Below are 25,039 nucleotides of genomic sequence, written 5' to 3'. Positions count from 1 at the left end.
GAATGTTCTTCCCTCCCTCTTAACTCCTAGTCATCCTTTACATCTCAGTGAAGCATCACCCCTTTCTTCAGGAAGCCTTACCTTTTTTTTTTTTTTTTAAGATTTTATTTGAGAGAGAGAGTGAACAAGTGGGAGGGGCAGAGGGAAGGGAGAGGAAGAGAGGATTTCGAACAGACTCTGCGCTGAGGAAGGAGCCCAGTTCGGGGCTTGTTCCCACAACCCTGAGATCATGACCTGAGCTGAAACCAAGAGTTGGACGCTTAACCAACTAAGCCACCCAGGCTTCCCCTTACATGACGTTTTTGATCAGATCTAACTTCACTGTTGTAAGTTATTGACAGTGTGTGTACTTTCACTAGGTGATACTTAACTGTGGCTACATTTGTATCTTTATTTGTGTGACTGAGTAATGACTGGTTTCCTCAGAGATTCTAAGACTTTAAGAGTAGGAACAATGTCTGTTTTTGTTTATTGTGTTTATAGCATATGTCATAATGTCTATGAGAGAATTTGGCACATAGTTACAGCTCGATGGATGGATAAACAAATATGAACTAACAATGTATCCCTTAAAAGTTTTACAGGCCTGGGTTTTTTTGAAATCCTGTAATAGAAGCATGGTTACTGTTGATAGGAAGCTTGAAGCAGTCTGTAAGAATGGTTTCCACTTTCATTTACTGTTGTTTTTTCTCTATAGGTTGCTGATCAGCTCTGTGCCAAGTATAGCAAGGAATACGGCAAGTTATGTAGGACCAACCAGATTGGAACTGTGAATGACAGGGTAATGAGCATACTTAACATGATGCAGTAGACAGGGTGTGGGCATGTTATCTTGGCTTGATTGTAGTGGGTCCTACTGTATGGCTGAGTTAATCTAGGGTTGCATATTTTATAGTGAGGGTGAGAAAGCTCTCTGGCTGGCTGTGCAGTCAGCTCCTTACCCCTTCCCTAAACCTCTGATTGTGAGGCCCCCAGTCCTTTGTGCCCCTTGTGATTTGTGCATGTAGAAGCAAGGTGATGAAGAGTGGGTGAATTCAAATGTGGAAGGCAGCATTATCAGTCTTACCAACACCTGGGTCATGTGTAACCAGAGACCATGAGAGGGGCATGGGTTTGTAATAATGCTTTGTGACTGAAAAAAAAAATGATTTAACCGGTCAGAACCTCCTTTTTCCTCAATTAATTTACCTGTAAAATAAGAGGAACAAAGTTTAAAAGTGAGTCAGGTTAGGCTGATTGGCATAGATTTTAACCCTGGGTCTTTTACTTACAGCTAATGCACAAACTGAGTGTGGAAGCCCCACCCAAAATCCTGGTGGAGAGATACCTGATTGAAATTGCTAAGAACTACAATGTGCCCTATGAGCCTGACTCTGTGGTCATGGTGAGTAGAGTGTCTTTCAGAGTACAGAGGGGGAAATGAGTCTCTGGATATCATTTTCTTAAAAAATAATCCTATCCTTTGCACAAAGTTTGTGTGTGGGAGATTAAGCCTTTGTCCAATTAGTGCCTTTTTGGGTAATGATAAATATGCCTGCATTTCTCAAAGAGTATTTAAGGATCAGATGAGATGAATGACTGGAAGGCACTTAGAAAAGGTACAAACCTCGATGCAAATACAGAATGGCACTATTGCTGCTTTTCGATGAAGTTCAAGGAATTGAAGCAAGAAATGCCCCAAGACCCCGAATGGATTCTAAAACTATTAGGTGCCTGCCGCCGTGTGTTAGACAGTGCACCGAGACCTGAGAATACAGAGATAAAAACAAGTTCCCTGTCCTGAAGAGGTTTACAGTGTAAGGGGGGGCAAATATGCAAATAGTAATCCTTCAGTTAAGGTCAGTGGGGTGTAGTGGGTTCTTTGCTGTGCTGCTTAGACAACACTCCCCCATCCCAGATATACACACCTAAGGATAAAAGCATTTATTTCCCCACCTCTTGAGAGTATTGATGACTGGTGGCTCAGACACTCCAGCAGTGGCCCTCAGAAGAAAGCCGCTTCATCCACAGTCTTTTCTGCAGGACAGCCTGTATTCAGTAACTGGGTTTTAAAGTCTCTGTCCCAGTCGGGGGTACATGTTGCAGGCCCATCCCCGCTCAGAGCTCCTTAAGGAATCGACTGAGCAGTTGTGACTGTACAGCAGCCTAGCCCGGCTGCCTTCACTTCCCCACAGGTCTTTATCCCAAGGGACCACCAGCACCTTCCTCCACACTGGTCTCCATCTCAGAGTCTGCTTCTGGGGGAACCTGGCCTGCAATGTGGGTTAATGATACGGGTTTCTCTCTTCTTCTCAGGCAGAAGCTCCTCCTGGGGTAGAGACAGATCTTATTGATGTTGGATTCACAGATGATGTGAAGAAAGGGGGTCCTGGAAGAGGAGGAGGGGGTGGTTTCGCAACACCAGTTGGTGGACCTGATGGAACAGTGCCAGTGCCCATGCCCATGCCCATGCCCTCTCCAAGTACTCCTTTCTCCTACCCACTTCCAAAGGGACCAGTAAGTATACATAGAAGTGTGGGTGTAAACTGTAGAAAATGTAACAAGATGACACATTGGATGTATGAATACACAGGAGTTGTAGGTTGTCAAGAAGATTCTGCAGTAAGAACATTTGGTATTAGTGATCATATTGTGGAAAAATTACTGGGATTTGGAGAAAGTCTTTTGTTAATGATGTGGGGAAATATAGAGAGATGGTGCTAGAGAAACTTTTTCTTGTAGCTTTACTGAATACCTTTGGGACCTGTAGCAGGCATACTAGTAGTTCTTTCCAAAAATGAGTACTACTTATTACCAGGTAGAAAAACCTCTTTTGTAGACAAAAAGGTGAAGGTCATTACTAGTAATAGGAAAGTCTGATTAGAATCTTCCCCTGTAGACATCCAGGCAGTTGATTAGTAATTTGAAGACTAGCCTTTGGCTTTAGATCTTTAAAAATCTGGAATCCTTCTGGGCATTTTTTTTCTTTTGGAGCTCTTGAATATATATACATATTGAATATATATCTTGAATATTCACACTGAATACGTGTAGGTATTGCTCCCTTACCATACCCAAACCTCAGAAACTGCAAAACGGGGCCGTGTCTCTGATGTTGCCTTTCTCCTCTTGCAGTCGGATTTCAATGGATTGCCAATGGGGACTTATCAGGCTTTTCCCAATATTCATCCACCTCAGATACCAGCAACTCCCCCATCGTATGAATCTGTAAGTGCTTGAGCCTCTTTTGTAAGCAGCAGGAGAGTGAATCCCATGAAGAGAGAGCAAAATAATGGCCACAGGGAAGGCAAAGTTTTGATCATTTCCTAGTTACCAGCATTGCTCTTGCTTTGGATTTTTGTGTTGCTTTAACATTACCCTGGAAATGGGGTGGCAGGGCAGCATCACTGGTGGCAGGGCTTTGTTTGCAATTAAGCCAGGAATCAGGAAGGAGCTGCAGATCTCCTAGAAAGTTCTAGTAGGGCACTCACCTAGTCTCTTGGGGGGTTTTTTTGGTTGTTTTTGTTTTTTTTAACTAGGCAGAGAATTGTATTGAGCTGGTGTAGTCTTACTGCTAGAATATCATAATTAAAATACCAGTTTTACAAATTCAACACTGTGTAAAAGAATAGTGGCCAGATTTTTATGTTAAACAGAAGTGTCCAGTTAGTAAACTTAAGCCTATAACATTACTTTTACATTTTCATCTTATAGATGAAACTTGTTATAAATATGGTAACCATGCCTTGAATTGAATTGTTGGTGATTGCATAGCTTTGATTCAGGATTAGAGGGCTCCTTTTCTGTCAGCCTTGTTTCCTCAGCTGGTATATGCCTTTTGAGACCTATTTCCATGTGATGCATTACAGTTGGTAGGGCATTTGCTGCGAGATCGCCCTGTTCCTGAACTTGCTTAGTGTTCTTTCCTTTGGTTTTCTCTTGGGCCTGGGTTTTCTTACGTTTCGGTCTTGCATGCATTGAAGCATTGCCCACAACTGTTTCTAGGAATGAGGTAGATCTTCAGTATTAGAGGACTTGGTTCTTGGAGATGAATTCAGTGGGTTAGTGCTTTCTCTCTGCCCAGAAGGTGAAGGTATCAAAGAGAGGTGTTATGGTGTGGTAAGAATTTTCTTTTTCTCTGCTTGGTGGTTAAGAGTTTAACATGTTATCTGATTGGAAGATCAGGAAGGAGTATAGGGGGTGGAGGGGCAGTTTCTTTGGAGGAGGTTCTGTTGCTTCTGCTGAGCGGCTTAGCTTTTGGAAAACACAGGGGCTTATACCAGTATCAGTACTTTGTCCAGTAATGCCATTGCTTTCTCCCCTAGTAACAATCTTTGTGTTTCAGGTTGATGACCTTAATGCTGATAAGAATGTCTCTTCTGCACAGATTGTTGGTGAGTGTGAATCAGAAACCCTCAGTGCTTGAACCCTTTGCTGTTTTCTCATTACTGCTCCTGCCTCAGAGATAGTGTTCATGTTTGTGGCATTTTACCCACATGCCCTGTCTTCTTCCAGAGTGTAGTAGGATGAAAATAGAACTTAGGATTTCTCTCATCCAAAAAGAAAATATCTTTCTTGGTTGCAGAGAATCTCCCAAGTTCTTGTTTCTGTTAATGGTATCATTATTCTTTCAACCTCAAGTTCTTTATGGTCCTGCTGCTTCAAGTTCCGTTGTACCTAGAAATAGCAAAAGAGATCAATCTAGCTATTTTTCTATCTAGATATAGATAACATATTTTTAAGCTTGAGCATTAAAGAGGGGGCAGTAGATAAAACCATAAATGAATAGCTCAATGACTTTTCATAAAGCAAGCATGCTCGTGTGATCATCTGCTCAGAAAGTAAAACACTACCAGCACTATGGAAACCAGAGGGAGGGGGAAAGTTTTTAAATTGGAGATAGTTTTATTGAGGTATATTTTGATGATACTTCAGTAAAACTGGTGTAGAACATTTCCATCACCCCAGAAAGTTCTCTTATGTTCCTTTCCAGTCAAGTCCGTCAATCCACTCTCTACTTTGGAGGCAAACACTGTTGTTTTCTTTTTCTTTTAAGATTTTATTTTTACAGAAAGAGAACATGAGCGTGCATGGGGTAGGGAGAGGGAAAGAATCTCAATCAGACTTCTCTCTCAGCGTGGAGCCTGACATGGGGCTCAGTCCCATGACCCCGAGATCATGACCAGAGCCGAAACCAAGAGTCGGATGCTCAACTGACTGAGCCACTCAGGCACCCCACTATTCTTACTTTCTAAAAGTAGTTGAGGTTTGCCTTTTCTAGAACTTAGATACAAATGGAAACATACAGTAGGTAGAGAGGGGGATGATTTTAACTTGTAAAATACAAAATGGAAGACTGGTAATTCAGATACTATTACATCAAACAATAAGGACATTAACATTCCTCATAAAAAAATTTTTCCCCCTGAGCCTTAAAGAGGGGCTCATTCCAACAGAATTTTAGTACCACCCCTTGGACTTTGTCGTGATGGGAGCAGACCTTTGTGAAAGGGGACAGTCTGAGTGCATGCTCTGTGTACCTAGTCCCAGGTACCACACTTTGAATTTCCCTTAATCTTTTTTCTCACCATAGTAAAGTAAAACAGATAGGAGTCAGCTGTATTAAGGAAATGTAGATTTAATTGTCCTGAAAATTTTTATTGACTTTTAGAATTATTATTTTTTAAAAACCAGTGTTTTCTCCTGTATTTTTGTTTCTGTCAAAGGGGAATGTGGGCTTTGAGGATCTGAGCCACTTTTCTCTGGTGTTTGTAACACTGTGCTCCTTACCCTAATTTAATTAGGTCCTGGGCCCAAGCCGGAAGCCTCTGCAAAGCCCCCTTCCCGACCTGTGGATACCTACAACAGCTTTGTCCTGCCGGAGTTGCCGTCTGTGCCAGACACACTGCCAACTGCATCTGCTGGTGCCAACACCTCAGCATCTGAGGACATTGACTTTGATGATCTTTCCCGGAGATTTGAAGAGTTGAAAAAGAAAACCTAGTTCTCTTAAACCAGGCAACCTCCAGGCTCTGAGATTTGAGACTGAGCTTTTTCTCCTTGTAACAAAGAATCTCCATGAAATTCGTTTTCATCTCTTAACCATCACTGAGCACACTCTTCCTCTGGGTTCTCTTTCTGCTCTAAATTCTGCTGCTTTCCAGTTTTCTGTTGCTCCTAAGAAACTAATGATTAGAGACTATGAGGCCAGAGCAGCTGACCCTGGGCAGCCGAGCTTGTCCATCTCCCTTGAGTGTGTGAGCCCAGGTTCTCCCATCACCTGTCCTTCTGTTCCTCCACAGGGGCGTGGGAAGGTGAAAGCATTATGAGGAGAGCTGCCAAAGATGGCTGGACACGGAGAAGAATACTTCATGAAGTCTCTCAGCCCTGTGCTGAAGTTCTAGACTTAGAAACAAACCCCTCTGTCCAGAGGGATTTGTAGTGAGCAAAGGTGTGCCATGAATGGGAGAGACCGACTCTGGAAGCCCCTTTAACAGTTCTTGGAAGCTGGGTGCTCTCATTGGCTTATACACTACTCGCTGCAGGCACTGTTCTACCTGGATCCAGTTGCAGAGTTTATTGGGAAAGTTGAAGGCTTCTCTTGGATCTACTGGATTCTCAGGGAGCCCTCCGTGGCCTTTTGCTTTGAGTGCTGTGTTCCCCTCTTACCAGAGGGCAGCACTGCATAAACTCCTGTTTCCCCCAGGGCATGTTCTGTTGGACTGCATTTACTGGTGAACGAAGGACAGGTCACACACTGGGCAGAAGTCACCAAGGCTAGGGTGGGCTTCCAGTTGCCTTAACAGAAGTACTCAAGTTTCTTGGGTAGTGAGCTGGAATGCCTACAGGGGAAGTGGGGTTCCTGTTTTCATTTGAAAACTTTATGAATAAGAGAACCTTTAAAAACTGATTTCACATAAGTTTTGGGTGCCCATAAAAAATGTGGCTGCAGTTGTTGACTACTTTCCTAGGTGGATGAGACTCTTCCTATTGTAACTTAACGGTGTTCCTTTACCCCCTAGCTGAGGCCATCCTTGCCCAGAGGGATGGCTTTGGGATCAGAAGATAGGACTCTGCTTCTGTGTAGTGTAAATGTACACACCTGTTTCAAGCAACTTTAATGTGTTTGATTGGTTTGTATCTCATAGCTCAGTAGCTGATAATAAAGTTAAAAATTCTGTGCCCTGCTTTTTCCACTGGTTTGGTCAAGTGATGAAGTGCAAATTGGATTTTAGTGGAGAGTATTTTAAGCAAGTGACCCATGCTGGGCACAAGCCAGACCTTACCTTTGGTTCCTTGGTAACGTGGATGCCTGGAGCTGCGAGGAGTCCATTTCTCTTTCTGTATTTAAGCCTAGATAGCCTTTGGGAGTTTGCTTCGTTAGTCCTCTGGGACAGGGCTCCCCATTAGCCAAACCTCATGCTTATATCTTTGATTTTAATAAGCTGCAGTGAGCTCACCTCTGACTCATACATATTTCCCACAGCCATGCTGAATATATTGGTGGTAGGTGTTTCTTTACTTGCTGTTTGGCAGCAGAGCTGGTTTATCCTGTATCACTCTTGTAGTGTTAACCCTTTCTTGACAGTGATCCATAAACCTAAGAACTTGCTGCCACGGGGATTTTGATTGCTCAGTGATTTACAAAATTAATGGTGTATTATAAACCGGTAATTTTCTAAACTATACCATGCAAAGATAATCTTTTAATTTTTAAAAGTATTTGAGAGAGAAAGCACAGAGGGAGAAGCAGGCTCCCCACTGAGCAGGGAGCCCAACATGGGGCTCGATCCCAGGACCCTGGGATCATGACTTGAGACACTTAACTGACTGAATCACGCAGGTGCCCCCAAATAGCTCATCTTTTAAAGCCTTAGTGTTACTGCCCACTGCTGTCATGGCTGTTTGCTCACGTGTTCCGGTGCCACTGGATTCCTAGCAAACTGGAGAGCTTCTGTGGCACCACTTCTGTCACTGCATCGTCTTTCAGAGTCTATTCAAAGACAAAAGGAGAAAAGTGAGGGAATTAAAATTGATGCTAATGTTGGAGGGGAAGAGTGCCAATAGATTAAAAAACTAGTGTAAACACTGTTTCCTTTAATGATTTACTGTCAGGCATTGGAGTGTTTCTGCTACTTAATAGTTGAGGACCAGCTATTTATAGGACTGCAGATGTCCTCTAAACTGGGTGTCCTATGAAAATGGTTGCCAGAGCTATGGAGACTAATAAAGGGACTACGCTGCTACTGTGCATTATGTCCGTCTGTAATCTTAAGAGCAGCAACAGTTGAGTTTTTCTAATGATAAAATGATGACAAGTTTATATTTCAGTTACTGAGTCGGAGTTAATTACCTTAAGGGACGTTCTTTCTTTACCAAAGGCCATGAGAATGACGGAAACAAAAAGGTTAATGATCACAAGTACCATCAAGAAGACACTGGTGAGAATCAGAAAGGATCCCAGGATTGGGTCTAAATCAATAACCTGGAAAGAGACAAAATATTTTGATTTTAAACACTGACAGTTTAACTTCTACTTTAAAAATGTAAGTTATATGCTAATATTTGGGATATACTCACATAAAATATTTGATGGAAATTAGGGAGAGAAGCAAAACTATTAAAAAGGAAAATGCTTTTGAGTGGACAGAAGAACATGAATGACAGGCTTGATGGGTATAAAAATAGTTGACTTCAGGGCTTTCACAAGAAAACAGGTAAGTCACAGTGGCACTAAATCACTAAAATGATTTAAAGCCCATGTGAGTTTTGGCACCTCTGGAAAATATATCTAAGCACAGAAGCTTGAAAGTAGTGAAAGCATATGGAAAGAATAAACATCAGAAATCATAAAAATTGTTTCTGCCATTCTAAGAACCTCTATAAACCGGAGCATTCCAATAAAATTTAACAAGTTAACCATAAAAAACTGGCTTTTACTTTGTTTTTTGGGGGTTTTTTTGTTGTTATCTTTTCAAAGTAAGTACTGATTTTTGCCATTCTTTACTTTTCAGCATGAAGAGATCATTCTCAAATACAGGACCTAGGGTGGTTTCCGAAAGAGTAGTTTACATGTTCATTTTAACAAATGATGTTTATTTTCCCTTGGTATTGGCTCATTCACTGTTGCCATTAGGGTACTGTTAAAAAACAAAACAAAACAAAAAACCAGCAACAGCCCAACAACTTAGAGGAGGAATGCTTAAAATAAATATCACTGATGGAAATCTGTATGACCAGATATTGCTTAATTATAACTACTCTAGGTCAACCAAGTAATTTGCACCAATTTTCTTATACTAGTATACTCCATTTTCCTTATTGTATTATGATTAGAGGTTTTTTTTTTTTTTAAAGTCAAAAAGGAGGTGTTAGCAAAAGCTCATTGTTTTGTTACTTCCTTAAGTGTCTTAGTATATAAAGTGTTCCAAGGGTGAAGACTTCATTCCCTAATTGAACCTAGAACTGTAACAAGTCTTTCTCAGATCTTAGGAAGGTGAGAACTTTCCACGTTAGAAACTATGTTAAGAAACTATGTAAACTTGCCTATTTTAATTACTAACATTTGAGTTCTAGATTTTCAAAAGGTTAAACTTCATGAAAATCTTTAAATTTCACTAATTTGAATTGTAGTTTTTTCTGTCCTGATCAAATCTATGTATGCTAGGGCCCCAAATCCTCATCTGGGTTTCCTATTTAATATAGAAGAGAGATTTGTGTTGGTAGTTCTTGGGGGAGAATAATAGCCTCTGAAATGAGCATTGATTAACTATGAACAGAAATATTGCCGTTCTTTCTGGAATTGTACCTCCCTAGTTTTTTTTAAAAGGCATTTTCATTGTACACTTCAAAGGGCCACTGAGAAAGAAGCGGCAAATAATACTAATCTGGCCAGGTTATGAGAGCATAAATTCAGGCCCAGCGTCCTGAAAATAAGACTAAGAAGTGAGGAAATTGGGACTAGGTGCTTGAAAAGGGGACGCATTTCTGAAAGTAATAGCCCCTCAAGTTGTGTGCATAGATGGCACCAGTGTGCAGTGGTACAAAAGCTGCTGTTGTAAGCAATTCTCGCCTTGTAAACAAAACAGAATCCTGCAGGGAAGCCAGGATGGGGGTTTCACCTCCTCGTGATGAGAGCTTCCCATTAGGAGACCAACAACAGTCACTGTTGAGCTGAAGAAAGTCCGGTAGTCAGAGACGCTCCAGCCGAACAGCAGGTTAAACTGAAAAGGAGAAATACTAATTAGAGGGTAGAGAGCAGTAAGGCTGAAGTCACCTCTGTCCCTCCTGGCTAGATACGGAGGCCAACACAGGACCAAAGGGGCTGGAAATCAAAGAAATGCCTTAGTGGCCATTCAAATCACTATGCCTTAAAAAAAATCCCTTTGTAATTACATAGCATTTTCCTTTCAATTTATGTGACCTTCACATCACCCTGTGAGCTAAATTTGAGGAGATGAGACAGATGTCTGCATTTAAGTCCTACTGCTGGTTAAGTATGGAACTACAACTAAAAACCAGCTTTCTTACTTCACTGTTTTTTCCAAAACTCATTGCCAACTTGAACTGATGGTTTTCCGTCTATAGTGCTTTCTCGGGAAGCAATGTGATTCCAAGGCCACAGCATTTGGGAAAAGACACTGGGAATGAGGGCTTACAGCAATGGCATAGCCTGTGAGCAGGATCAGGACGACCAGCAAGAAGCCCACCACCTCGTGCCAGGCTTTGCTGAGTGTCTACCGATGACCTGCAGCCTGGGCGGTGGTGTAGCAGGTTCCACAGCTGAACAGCTGCCAACAGAACCGGGAAGCCGAGGAGGTGAACGCCTGCTGAGTTTACTTTTATTGCCTCATGGAAGCTGATGAACCTGTACCAAGGAAGGCCGACAGTTACTCAGCTGGTGTCTGCCATCCATTTCTCCAGTGCTTCCCCTGCTCAAGTGTAGCAGCTCTGTGAGTCCTATTAGGTCAAATACTTGTTGATGCAAGAACTCTCCTTTCCACTGTGGCCTCCAGGACTTGTGGATGTGAGAGCATTGGCCAGAGGCCATGTGTTTGGTTGGGAGATCTTAAGAAACCCTGAAATACAACCCCCAGCAGATTACTCAAAATTCATTCTGCAAATCAAGGCCAGCCTCCTCCGCTGCTCTGGTTTGAGTTAAATGCCCAGTCTCAAATGGGAGACTTATGCTAGTCTGTTTTCTGTAGCACTCTAATCCTATATTCTCTGGGGGTAATTGATCTCATAGGTGTAAGAGTGCTAAAAGTAGAAAGATGATTGATAGGGACGCCTGGGTGGCTCAGTCGGTCCTGGGATGGAGTCCTGCATCAGGCTCCTTGCTCAACACGGAGCCTGCTTCTCCCTCTGCCTGCCACTTCCCCTGCTTGCGCTTGGTCTGACAAATAAATCTTAAAAAAAAAAGAGATGACTGATAAACTAGAAGTGTTATGTGTGAAACATATTCATAATCTTGTGTTGCAGCAACTAGGTTACGTGGAAAGACTCTCACAGATAGAGCAAATTGGCACTTGATCACAACTGCTTTAGTGTCTAAGACCTAGGCAGTGCCATATGGCGAGATGGACCTCAACTGTCAACATCATTTAAACTGCACACTCTGTCCCTGCATAAATGGCCCTCTGTAAGGATGACCTGGGATATTTTCTCATTACGCAGATCAGCAGTCCAGACTACTGGCCACTGAAAAAGTAAAGTACCACGTGGCAATACTTGGTCTGGGAAATAGATGCTCTTTCCCATGGGAAAGACCACAGAAGGTGTCCAAAGGGGCACCAGAATGTCTCTTAAGTATGGATAAGCTAATGGATGGACATCCCTACCCAGAAAGCAACCCCCTTTGGTTTTAAAAAATGCACTGGGTTGTGGTTTTATTTAAAGGATGATCATTTGTCATGCCTCAGGCTTTAGTCTTTGGCCAGGGTGCAAAATAGGACTAATTCCAGGTCCTTGCTCTATGAAATTTAAATGCATTACCCTTGACAAGCACATACCTAAGTATTATGAAGGCAGAAGAGATTTTCAGTGTGATAAGCAGTATAAACAGTTTCTTAATTATTTTCTCAGTTGTGGACATTCATCTGAGTTCTCTATTTAACTCTGGTATCATACAAATATAGGTCTGATAGAGCAGTGGAAGAGGAAGGAGAGTTTGAAAGAATACTTGTTTGTAATCAGGAGACTTTAGACATTGAACAGGAATAGACTGTGCTCCTCAGGCTCCCTCTTACCTGTCCCGTCATAGTGGTATTGTGCCATGTTTTTCTTATGCAGAGAAGTAAGCTTCATGTCAGGACCCAGGAGGACAAAGCTAATGAGGATTATGCTCGTGTCCAGAGTGAAGAACCTAGTGAAGAACCTCCACCTCTGCTGTTTCAGCCGACGACCCTAAACAGAGACCCCACAGTCACTACTGCTTGCCTTAAAGATTAGCCAGGTCTTTCCCTAATGAAGTATTTTAACACTGGCAAAACACTAAGCTGGGGATCTGTCAAATCTAACTTGGACACAATGGGTTATGGTCTTGGTTCTGCACGGCAGTCACTCAGCTGCTGCTTATAGAAAAGCTGGCTTTCTCGAATACAACTTGCATTGGATATACTCATTATTTCATTCTTGTTGCTTAAATTTAAAAAGGTTATCAAATTACTTATCAAGCCTGAAAATAAGATATGTTGTCCTAAGATATAGATTCTTTTATTTAAAAAAAAAAATTTTTTTTTTTTTTAGGATAGATTCTGTTTTGGTGCCCTTACCTGTACTTTTGAGTACTTGCTCAGTTCATCATATTTTCAATTCTTGCTGTTACCTTATGCAGGGATAATACAACTGTACAAAAAAATAATATTCTTTTTACAGCCTTAATTCCTTAACTCTTGAAAACTGGAAGAGCTACTTGGTGGAAAGCCAGTCAGCCTTTAGCTGAATTCAGGCTCTGGAAAGGACCAAAGTCATAGCCATAATTCTTGTAATAGCTCATTGTGGAGCTCCCCTGATAACACGGGAAATCTTGAGAATTTCTTACATCTAACGCTTTCAATTCACCTGTACAAAGGCACAGTAACAGACTAGTAGGTAATAGATGACTTGTGAGATGAGAGACCAAGCAAAGTCCTTCTTTGATGCCTGAAGGGAAGTTCAAGTGTCCAGTCTCAGCGAGGGGAAGAACGCACCTGAGAACAACAAAGAACACCTAGAGTCAAGAGTCTTCAAAGCTTGTGCCCTCTTCCTTTCAAGTTCTGTCTTTGAAATCAGTGCAACTGTTCCTGGATTATCTCTCTCTTTTTAGATTTTATTTGAGTGAGAGAGCATGTGTGGGGGAAAGGGCAGAGGGAGAGGGAGAGCATCCCAAACAGACTGTGTTGAACATGGAGCTGATTCAGGGCTCAATCCCACAACCCTGAGATCATGACCTGAGCCGAAAGCGAGAGCCAGCCACTTAACCGACTGAGCCACCCAGCTGCCCCACGTGGATCATCTATTTCAACTGTTCCTGAATCTCTACACTTCACTTGGTATTTCCTCTAGAGCTCTCATGGATATTAACTGAGATCACACATGCATAACTATTGGAGAAATGCACTGTTTGCACTAGTCAGTAGAGGGGAAGGATATACTCGTGATCCCACCTCGAGGGTACTGTCTGTGACTTCACAGCTGTTAACAGGTGTTGCCCTTGCCAAGCGAGAACAGGTGCAGAGATGCACCGACTAGTTGTACTCTTGCCATATGATGTTTGGTAGAGAACTGATGACTGCAATGTAAAGTGTGGGGAGAATGGAATTTAAAGCTCTTTAAAATTAGTATGATGAAAGTGCTCTGAGCCATTTCAAATTTAGTTACTTTTTAAAAGTAACTGAAGTAATATCCCATGAATACTAATAGTATCCTGGGGATACTCAGACATTTATATAAGAGTAGACTAAAAAGCCTCAGATTCTACCTAGAAGGACAGTGAGATGGTTGTTTATAAAATCATGAAAGGTCTTGTGAATATAAACTTTCATAAAGCCCCAAAATATTAGAATTAAGATGTGTCCCTTATAGTAGAAAGTACATTTAAGAATAAAAGGAATTCCTACTTCACATTTTTAGCTCTTAAGACTGGGACTTTCCCATGTTTACTTCAGCCCTCTTTGTTTTTTTGTTTTGTTTTTTGGTAGTTACTAACAATAAAAAACCCTATGAAGACCCACAGGAAGCCTTCATGCTTCATTTAGAAGTGTAGAAGTCTACTCAAAGTATACAACTCCTGATCAGAAGTAACACCTGGTGGTAAATGGAAGGATACTAGTGGGCAAATTCTGGGGAAGAGAAGACAGACAAAGGAAGTTTGATTAGGAAAGACTTCCTGTTAAAGGTAGGAGAATTGAATATACGAGCTTCCCTCTAATCTCATAAAATGCCACTATAATGATAGTGACAGGATAAAAAAACAACCCAAAGAAAAAGGAGGGTAGATGACAGCAACAAACTACTGGAAGCTGGAAAACAGAAGAATGACACGGACAGCAGATTCAAGAAAGCTAAAGGCAAAGTCAGCTGTGTAGAAAACCCAGAAGCAAACCCAGAAAGGCTGGAAAATTGCCGGCATTAGGTACTTCTGAATGTAAGGTCAGATGAAACTGAAAATATAACTGATTGCAAGTGTGAACATAAACAATTAGATTCCAGATTGCCTCCCTCACCATTCACAACTAGGTATTTGCTATTCATCCTGCCTTCCACCACACTAAAACTAAAGGTTTATTACCTATTGTTGAACTAGAGAGAATCTGAAGTCAGGGGCACCAGGTCTATTTGCGAGTAGTGGTCTACTGGGAAAGAATTCCGAGAAAGCTTTTTATTTTTAGTTTGAGAGAGAAGAGAGAGACAGAGTGCTCACATGAGCAGGGGAGGGGCAGAGGGAGGAGGAGAGAGGAGAGAATCCTAAGCAGCCCCAAGCTCAGTGCACAGCCCAACTCAGGGCTCTATCTTAGACCCTGAGACCATGACCTGAGCTGAAATCAAGAGTCAGACACTTAACCGACTGAGCCACCCAGGCGCCCCTAAGAAAAAGTTTTTATACTGCATGGTGAGATGCCGCCCAGCCCCTCTTCTCAACAGGCTCTGAGAGGTCTAAAAGGCAGACATCCTCAAAGCAGGAGTTTGGAGGGTCCCTCATTGTGAAAACTGCCTGAAAGACATTGATAACAGTCAACAAGCTCTTTCCATGAACAAAGAGCTTCTAACTAGTATTTCTTTGCTTTTTACTGTCTCTGTCTTCAATATGAAAAAACAGCCACATACTGAACCTCAACACTAAAACTGGAGACCAAATAAAAAAAAAATAAAAGAAGTTCAGAGGCATTAGAGAAAGTGAAAGAGCAGGAGGAAAAAAAAAAAAAAGCCTGTAACATTCTCAGAGAGTCAAAAGAGGGTACCGTGTCCATAAAAGAACAGGATACTACGAAAAAAATATTGTGAGGACAAACACAATTCTTGAAAATTAAATTATCAAGACGAATACTTCAAATTTCAAACCACTTATTAAATTTATCTCCCAGAAACTAGAAGAAAAAGATGGAAAAGCAGGGGCGCCTGGGTGGCTCAGTCGTTGAGCGCCTGCCTTCGGCTCAGGTCATGATCCCAGGGTCCTGGGATCGAGCCCCGCATTGGGCTCCCTGCTCCGCGGGAAGCCTGCTTCTCTCTCTCCCACTCCCCCTGCTTGTGTTCCCTCTCTCACTGTGTCTCTCTGTCAAATAAATAAACTCTTTAAAAAAAAAAAAAAAAAGATGGAAAAGCAAAAATAAGAAAAATCAAAGGATCAGCCCAGGCATCCCAGTGTCAAAATGTCAGGAATACCAGAAAGAGAGGACAGAGAAAATGGAGAAGAAATTAACAGAAATCTGGGAGAAAATTTCTCAGAACCTAAGGGCACATTGCCAGGTTAAAGGACTCACCATGAGGAGAAAGAAAGTTCTAAAAACTTTTGGGAGTGGGGGGCATCATCATCTCTTTTTTTTTTTTTTTTTAATTTATTTATTTGACAAAGAGAGCACAAGGAGGCAGAGCGGCAGGCAGAGGGAGAAGGAGAAGCAGGCTTCCCAATGAGCAGGGAGCCCGATGGGGCTCGATCCCAGGACCCCAAGATCGTGACCCGAGCCAAAAGCAGATGCTTAACCCACTGAACCACCCAGGTGCCCCCATCATACTTCTTAACAACAACATGAGAAGCTAGAAGGCAATGGAGCTATACTTTTCAAAATTCTGTAAAAACAACGGTATCCAGAATAATTAGCAATCAAGTATGATGGCAGATAAGAACATTTTTGGACCTTGGAGGCTTAAAAAAATTTACTTCTTCTGCACCCTTGTAGTAATTTCCTGGAGGATATGCTCCAGCCAAATGAGAAAGTAAACCCAGAGAGGAAAACATGGGATTCAGGGGAAAGAAGATCCAACAGAGGAGAGATGTCAAGATAATCCCCAGGATGATAGGGAGAATCCAGGATGAGCGCTGTACAGCAGACCCAGAGAATAACCAATCTGAATTGTACCAAAAGGATGGAGGGCCCCAGAGAGGGCCTTTTATCTTTTAAAAGATAAAATAATAGGTTGCTTGATACTTTTTGAACAGAATGAGATTTTTACTTCTAGGAGGAGTTTGCAAACCAATGCAAAACCAAGCAAATGAAATAAAGGTAATTATAAACTCTAAGGAAAATGTTGTAGAAAAAAAGAAACTGTAATACATTACATGGCTCATCTTTGAGAAATCATTTAGATAATCACAATAATGGAAATAAATATTAAACTAACCATAAATTATTACTATATTGGGAGAACAAGGAAAGTGTTTTATGTGTGGGTTTAAGAAAGTTAAATGCTCATCACCAAAGGAAGAAATAGATAATATGTAAAACTGAAAATTCATGAAATAAGTAATAAGCATGTTAATTTTTAAATTTCAAAGAACCTGTTAAAAAAGCTGGAGGTAGCTGTCTCTAGGGAAGGGGAGTGAGGTGGGGAGGAAGAGAGGACTGCTAGTTTTTGCCTTGAACTACTTAACTTTTTAAATTATATTTAATACTTTAATTAAAATACTGTCTTTTAATGGTATAAAATAAAGAAACTGAGCCTTCTCCAGAAATACCCAGGTCAGAGAGAGAGGACAGAAGAGACCTTCGTACCCACATTGTTGGACTCCAAAATCAGGGTCACTACACAGAACAGGTTCACATTAGCACTGAACACCACAAATTCCACAAAGAGGCTTTTGGTACAATGGTCAAGCCAGTGGCTCTGTTTAAGATGCTGCAGAACTCTGGGAAAACAGAAGGACAGGGTCAGCTACTTTCTCCATTCAATCCTGCAAAGGAGAAAAATGCCCTGGCATTTCCAGTATCACATACCAGTTGCAAAGCTACATTTCCAAATATTGTTTGCCTAAGAAGTATTATTACTAATGCCCAAACTTTCACTAGTGTTAGTTAACACAAATATAAATTTAGAAGACTATAAAGATGAAAGTTTTCATAATAGCATTCACATCAGGGTTAAATGTTCAAGAAAACGTATTTGGCGTTTAACATCTAGGGTAGAATTATTTTATGTCAGCTATCTCTATTACTCTACTTATACTTCTAAATGTTAAATGCCACTCTTTATTTTTTAAGATTTTATTTATTTGATAGAGAGAGCATGAGAAAGCACAAGCAGGGGGAGCTGCAGAGGGAGAGGGAGAAGACGACTCCCCGTGTTTTTGAGTAAATTCTTGCTGTAAATTTAAATGAAGAGATAATTTAAGCCTTTTCATATACAATGATTAAAATTCTTATCACATACACATACAAAAACACTCTAAACTCTCTGGAAATTTGACTATGAATTTTGGACTGATTATCGTTCATGAAGGGCAATGCTTCCTCTTAAATTTGAAGATACAGTTTGCCTAAACTAGAGATACCTGAGTTGAAACTGCTAGGTGTTTTCCCAGATGAGGAAAAAAAAAAATGAGTTTTGGCAAATTGCCAAAACAAAAACATACCTGTGGTTTGAGGTTGAACAACGAATTTTTAAATTAAAAGATACATTTCCTTAAAAGTCTAGGAAGTGTCACAGACAAGGGAGAGTAGCATTATGGCAGGTGTAACTGTCCTAAGAAGGGACACATCCTGGTTCTCTTGTCCAGGGCTCAGGCTTGCTCACCTGATTGCAGTACGGGAGCTTTTTCCAAGTCTCACAACATACCCTCCTCCTGAGTAAGTGGCAAATTCCACTTGGATAGGATAGCCACCCAGTATCTCTTGATTCTGATAATGCCAAATGCTGTCTGATTTTGTGATGTTTGTATCAGGGGGGCCCCAGTTTACTCCATAGTTCTCTGTATCCTCCTGATCTTGGGGAGATGGCTTTGCTTGTTCTTGGGGAGACACTCCAGTTGGAAGGAATAGGGCACTGGGAATGCGAATCTGACGAAGCAGAACATTGCCCAAAAGAAAGGAGTTCCCATCAGTAATAAACCCTAACAAAAAGTGTACAAGAAACCGTTTTTATAAATGCTTCATTAAGTTAGTAACAGAAAATGCACATTTTCACCACTATTTTAAAAAATATATTTGGAATTTCTAGCTAATGCAACCAGGTAAGAAAAAGAAATAAGAGGCATAAAAATAAGGAAGTGAAATGATTGTAATTTCTAAATGATACATAGATGATCTAGATAAATCATGAGAATCAACTGAAAGGCATCAGCAAGATGGTGGAATAGGAGGTGCCCTGCTTGCATCTCCTCTCGGCAACAGTAATTTGGCAGCCATCCACAGACTAAAGTGCCTCTGTGGGAGCCTTGGGATCCAAGGGAATTGTGAAACCCCGGTGGAGTCCAAGACTGACAAAGGCCATTCTGAGAAGGCAGGTCCATGCCCAGATGGCTGACTCACCAACTGTGGTCCTGAGCACAGACACAGAAATAGTTCTGTCCCCCTGTGGACTTGGCTACAGCACCTTTTGGTCTTGGTCCTGCCAGCAGCACCATACACCAAGGGACCCAGGAGTCACTTCTGCCTGTGTCTCAGATAACAGGCCTGCAGACCTTAGTTCTGAGTGCCAGTCCCTCTCAGCCACAGTCCAAAAGTCCCTGGAGGCAAGCTCACCAAACTCTGTCTGTAGATCCTGAAATAGCCTTTAACTGGACTCCAGCTCCTCTTGGTTATGTAAATGAGCAGACCAGCTAGTCCAGAGACTTGTCAGTGCTCCTGGAGACAAGCCTACCAACCTTGTCTGACTTCAGATCCTGAAACTTCTAACTTGGCTCCAGGCCATCCCAGCCATGGTCAGGGAGCAGTCCTGGTGGGGGACACACTTATCCATCCCTCCAGAACCAGGTCTGTAGACACTGGTCCTGGCTGTGGATCCTGAAGAGCCTGGAGACTCAGTTCTAGTCCTTCTCAGCCACAGTCCAGGGCTCATCCTGCCTGCCCAGGGACCTACCCAGTGACCCAGCAGGAGCCCTCTCAGAAATCTGGTGGGAGCCGCACTCATTCCTGCAGCTGGTAATAGGCCTGCTCTACTCCAACCCTCGTCCCAATGCCAGCCCCACTGAACAAGGTTCTGCAGTCAATCCTGTCCACCCAGAGACCAGACCAGATCCACACCCATCTGAGCCCCTGGTAACAGGCCTACAAATTGTGGACCCCATTGTGGACGTAACAACTGCCACATGACCTGGCTCCATCCCAGATCAATTTAGATTCTGGAGGTAATCTCATGAGCCTGGGGAACTGACAGGAGAAGGTTTTTACTTGCCAAAACCAGTCTGTAAAGACTGGAAAGGGTGTTTGCTCCTTCAAATGCATAAAAACACCAATGAAAGACTATATGGATCACAAAGAATCAAACATGACACTATCAAAGGAAACTAATCAAGTTCCACTAAATGACTCCAAAGATATGGAGATCTGGGGACTGCCTCAGAATTCAAAATAATCTTCTTAAAGAAATTCAGTGAAATGCATGAGAACACAAATAAATGAAATCAAGGAGACAATGCAGGAACAAAATGGTAATTTTAATAAATAAAAACCATAAAAAACAACTAAACAGAAAATCTGGAGCTGAATAATTCAATGATAGAACTGAAAAATTCAATACAAAGCTTCAACAGTAGACTTGATCATGCAGAAGAAAGAACCAGTGAAGTTGAGGATAGGTCATTTGAAATTAGCCAGTTCAAGGAACAATGACAAAGAGTGAAGAAAGCCTATGTCGATTCTGGACACTGTCAAAAGAACAAATATACCTATCATGGGAGTCCCAGAGGAGGAGGAGAGAGAAAGAGGCAGAAAGCTTATTTAAATAAACAACAGTTGAAAACTTCCCAAATTTTGTAAAGATATAAACATCTAGGTACATGAAGCTCAAAGGATCCCAAGTCAGATCAACCCAAAGAAGAGTACTCTGAGATACATTACTGTTTATCAAATTGTTAAAAGTCAAAGTCAGAGGATTCTGAGAAAAGCAAGAAAAAAACAAAACAAAACAACTTTACACACACACAGAAAACCTCCCAGGCTATCCGATTTTTCAGCAGAAATCTTGCAGGCCAGAGGGAGTAGAATGATATACTCAGTGCTGAAAGAAAAAAAAAAAACCAACCCAAACTACTATAACCAACAAAACTGTCCTTCAGAAGTGAAGGAGAGATAAAAAACATTCCCAGACAAACAAAAGATTAGGGAGTTCATCACTACCAGATCTGTCTTACAAGAGATGCTAGAGGGAATTCTTTTAGCTGAAAGGAAAGGATGCTATGTAACACCATGAAAATATAAAAGTCATTGGTAAAGATAAATAGTCTAATTCAGAATTTGGTAATACTGTAATGGTGTGTAAGTCACTTTTATCTTTAGTATAAAAGTTAACGACAAGAGTGTTAAAAATTACCACTACAATAATATGTTAATGGATGACAGCATAAAAAGAAAGGCAGTTTGACATCAATTACATAAAGCGCAGGGAAAGGAGAAGTGTAGAGTTTTGTTTTTTTTTAATGTACAGGCAGCACAATCTTGTTTATTTTTATTTTTTTTTTTAAGTAATCTCTATGCCCAGTGTGCTTGAACTCACAACCCTGAGATCAAGAGTTGCATACTACTGACTGAGCCAGTCAGGCACCTCAAAGTGCAGAGTTTTTGTATGTGATTAACAGTAAGCTGTTTTCAGCTTAAAACAGACTGTTATAAGATATTTTACGTAAGCTTTATGAGAACACTAAAGCAAAATCTTTAATAAATGCAAAAAAGATGAAGGGAAGGGAATTAAAGCATACCACTACAAAAAGTAAATCACAAAAAAAGGTAGCAAGAGAATAAAAGAGGAACAAAGGAACTGCAAAACAATCAGAAAATAAAGTGCCAATAGTAAGTTCTTATCAATAATTAAATGTCAACAGATTAAATTCTTCAATAAAAAGACAGAATGACTGAATGGTAAAACTACAAGATCCAATAATATACTGCCTATAAGAGACCCACTTTGATTTTAAGTACACACACAGGCTGAAACTGAAGGCATGGAAAAAAAATATTCCATGCAAATGGCAACCAAAAAAGAGCAGAAGTAGCTCTAACTTTTAACAGATAAAATAGAATTTCAGTTAAACTCAGTCACAACAGACAAGGAAGGTCATTTGTGGTAAAGTGATACAGGGCTCACTTCATAAAGAGGACAAAACAATTGTAAATATATATGCACTCAACACTGGAACATCTAAATATGTAAAGTAAATGTTACCTGATTGAAGAAATGGCAATACAGTAATAGAGGGGACTTCAATACCCTACTTTCAACAATGGATAGATTGTCTAGACAAAATCAATAAGGAAATGGCAGACTTGTTAACACTATGGGCCAGATGGACCTAAAAGATATATACAAAACACTCCATTCAACCAGAATACACATTCTTCTCAAGCGCACATGGAACATTCTCCAGGATAGGTCCTATGTTGGGCCACAAAGCAAGTCTTAAATTTAAGGAGACTGAAAGCATATATATCAGGTATCTTTTCTGACCACAATGGTGTTAAATTAGAAATCAGTAACGGGACACAAATTGGAAAATTCACAAACACATGGAAATTCAACAACACACTTCTGAACAATCAATGGGTTTAATTAGGAAATTAAAAAGTACCTTGAGACAAACAAAAATGGAAGTAAAACGTCCTACCAAACTTATGGGATGCAGCAAAAGCAGTTCTAAAGAGGGAATTTTATAGCAATAAACACCTATTTTACGAAAAAAGAGAGATCTCAAATAAACAAGCTAACTTTGGTCTTCAAGGAACTAGTAAAAGAAGAACAAACTAAGCCCAAAGTTAGCAGAGGGAAGGAAATAATAAATATTAGAGCAGAAATAAATGAAATAAAGACTAAATAGAAAATACAAAAATAAAAATGTTTTGAAAGATAAACAAAACTGATACACCTTTAGGCTAAACCAAGAAAAAGAGGACTCAAATAAAATTACTAATTAAAGGGTAGACATTAACACTGGTAACACAAAAACAAAGGATTATAAGAGACTACCATGAACAACTGTACACCAACAAACTAGACAACTTAGAAGAAATGGATAAATTCCTAGAAACACACAACTTATTAAGTCTAAATAATGACAAAATAGAAAATCTGAACAGACTAATAACAAGTATGGAGACTGTAATAAACTTCCCAACAAAGATAAGACCAGGACCAGACAGCTTCATGGGTGAATTCTACCAAACATTTAAAGAAGAATTAATATCCATCTTCAAACTCTTCCAAAAAATTAAAAAGGAGGAAACTGTTCAAAATTCATTTTATGAGGCCAACATTATTCTCATACCAAAACATACAAGAAAAGAATATCACAGGCCAATATCCCTGATGAGCACAAATGCAAAAATCCTCAACAAAATGCTAACACATGAGGTTCAAAAGTATGTTTAAAAAGATCATACGCTGTAACCAAGTGGGATTTATCCCTGAGTTGCAAGGATGATTCAACATACACAATTCAATAAACATGATACACCACATTAGCAGAATGAAGGATTAAATTATATGATGATCTCAAAAGATACACAAAGAATATCTGACAAAATTCAACATCCTTCCATGATAAAAACTGTCAACAAATTAGGCACGGAAGGAATGCTCCTTAACATAATAAAGACCATGTATGTCAAGCTAACATCATAATTGTGAGAAGCTTAAAATCTTTTCCTCTAAGATCAGGAATAAGACAAGGGTACCTACTCTGGCCACTTCTATTCAACATACTATTGGAAATCACAGCCAAAGAAATTAGGTAAGAAAAAGAAGTAAAAGGAATCCAAATCAGAAAGGAGAAACTAAATTGTCTGTTTACAGATAACATGATCTTATATACAGAAAACCCTATAGACCACCAAAACAAAAAAAAAAGACAAACCCGTGAGAACCAATAAATGAGTTTAGTAAAGTTGCAGGATATAAAATCAGTACACAAAAATCAGCTGCATTTTGGGGTGCCTGGGTGGCTCAGTTGGTTGAGCGACTGCCTTCGGCTCAGGTCATGATCCTGGAGTCCCGGGATCGAGTCCCGCATCGGGCTCCCTGCTCGGCAGGGAGTCTGCTTCTCCCTCTGACCCTCCCCCCTCTCATGTACTCGCTCTCTCTCATTCTCTCTCAAATAAATAAATAAAATCTTTAAAAAAAAAAAAAAGAAGACATTTAAAAAAAAAATCAGCTGCATTTTGTTACACTGACAATGAACTACCAATGAAAAATAAAGAAAATAATCTCATTTACAAGAGCATCAAAAAGAATAAAATACTTAGGAGTAGATTTAACTGAGAAACTGAAATATCTGTACAATGAAAACTGTAAGACACTGATGAAAGAAATGAAGACATGAATAAATGGAAATATCCCATGTTTATGGGTTGAAAGAATATTGTTAAAATGTCCATACCATCCAAAGTCATCTACAAATTCAGGGCAATCCCCATCAAAATTCAATGGCATTTTTTTTTCCCCACAGAAATAGAAGAACAATCCTAAAATTTGTATGAACCCCACCCAATACGCCAAATGGACGAAGTAATCTTGAGAAAGAAAAAGATGGAGGCATCACACTTCCTAATGTCAAACTATACTATGAAAGCTACAGTAATCAAAACTGTATGGTATTGGCATAAAAACAGACACACAGAATGATGGAACTAAATACAGAGCCCAGAATTAACTCATGCATATACGGCCAACTAATCTATGACAAGGGTGCCAAGTAGATACAATAGGGAAAGACAGTCTCTTCAACAAATGGTGCTGGAAAAACTGGATACCTGTATGCAAAAGAATGAAACTGGACCCTTTCCTTATGTGACATACGACCATCAATTCCAGATGGATTACCAACTTAACTATAAGACCTGAAACTGTAAAACTCCTAGACTAAGAAAACAGGGGCAAAGCTCCTTGACATTGGTCTTGGCAGTCCTTTGCAGAGGACATCAAAAGCAAAAATTAACCAAATGAGACTACAACAACTAAAAACTTTCTGCACAGTGAAGGAAACCAACAAATCAAAAAGGCAAACTATTAAACGGGAGAAAATATTTGCAAATCATGCATCTAATAAGGGGTCAATATCCAAAATACATAAGGAACTCACAAAACTGAATACCACACAAATGAACCCAAATAACCGATTTAAAAATGGGCAAAGGACCTGAATATACATTTTTTTAAAGAAGAAAAATGGCCAACAGTATATGTAAAAATCACTAACCATTAGGGAAAAGCAAATCAAAACCACAACGAGGCATCACCTCACACCATTCTCTGGGATCATGACCTGAGCCGAAGGCAGATGCTTAAAGACTGAGCCATCCAGGCGCCCCAAGGGTCTGCAATTTTAAGTATGATGGGAATCTATCGGGAGGTTTTGAACAGGGGAAGAATACAGATTTATGTTTGAAAACAATAGTACAGGGAGGATGGAATGAAGAAGGCAAAAGCAGAGGCAAGGTTT

General features: G+C 40.4%; 2 protein-coding genes across 3 annotated transcripts in view; one reads left to right on the top strand and one right to left on the bottom strand.

The window, feature by feature from the left end:
- Window positions 1-7,754, top strand: part of IST1 (IST1 factor associated with ESCRT-III) — a 34,379-nt gene extending 26,625 nt beyond the window's left edge. Inside the window, exons 5-10 of one of the 2 annotated variants that reach the window (XM_032424230.1) lie at window positions 698-781; window positions 1,274-1,384; window positions 2,296-2,496; window positions 3,115-3,207; window positions 4,367-4,373; window positions 5,784-7,754. In XM_032424230.1, coding sequence (XP_032280121.1) covers window positions 698-781; window positions 1,274-1,384; window positions 2,296-2,496; window positions 3,115-3,207; window positions 4,367-4,373; window positions 5,784-5,983 — 696 coding nt within the window. In that variant the 3' untranslated portion in view covers window positions 5,984-7,754. Of the gene's footprint in view, window positions 1-697; window positions 782-1,273; window positions 1,385-2,295; window positions 2,497-3,114; window positions 3,208-4,324; window positions 4,374-5,783 lie in introns of both variants that reach the window. The other variant, XM_032424229.1, reaches the window with a different exon arrangement.
- A 5-nt stretch (window positions 7,755-7,759) lies between these two features.
- The window catches only part of PKD1L3 (polycystin 1 like 3, transient receptor potential channel interacting), a 59,016-nt gene continuing 41,736 nt past the window's right edge, over window positions 7,760-25,039 (bottom strand). Inside the window, 10 exon segments of the mRNA XM_032424042.1 lie at window positions 7,760-7,891; window positions 7,893-7,972; window positions 8,333-8,464; window positions 10,101-10,202; window positions 10,638-10,716; window positions 10,718-10,850; window positions 12,231-12,384; window positions 13,042-13,169; window positions 17,169-17,302; window positions 18,187-18,435. Coding sequence (XP_032279933.1) covers window positions 7,786-7,891; window positions 7,893-7,972; window positions 8,333-8,464; window positions 10,101-10,202; window positions 10,638-10,716; window positions 10,718-10,850; window positions 12,231-12,384; window positions 13,042-13,169; window positions 17,169-17,302; window positions 18,187-18,435 — 1,297 coding nt within the window. The 3' untranslated portion in view covers window positions 7,760-7,785.

Source organism: Phoca vitulina, unplaced genomic scaffold (assembly GCF_004348235.1).
Source record: "Phoca vitulina isolate PV1807 unplaced genomic scaffold, GSC_HSeal_1.0 scaffold30, whole genome shotgun sequence".
NCBI lineage: Eukaryota > Metazoa > Chordata > Mammalia > Carnivora > Phocidae > Phoca > Phoca vitulina.
The sequence above is the reverse complement of the archived record's forward strand: the minus strand, read 5'-3'. Positions and strand labels throughout refer to the sequence as shown.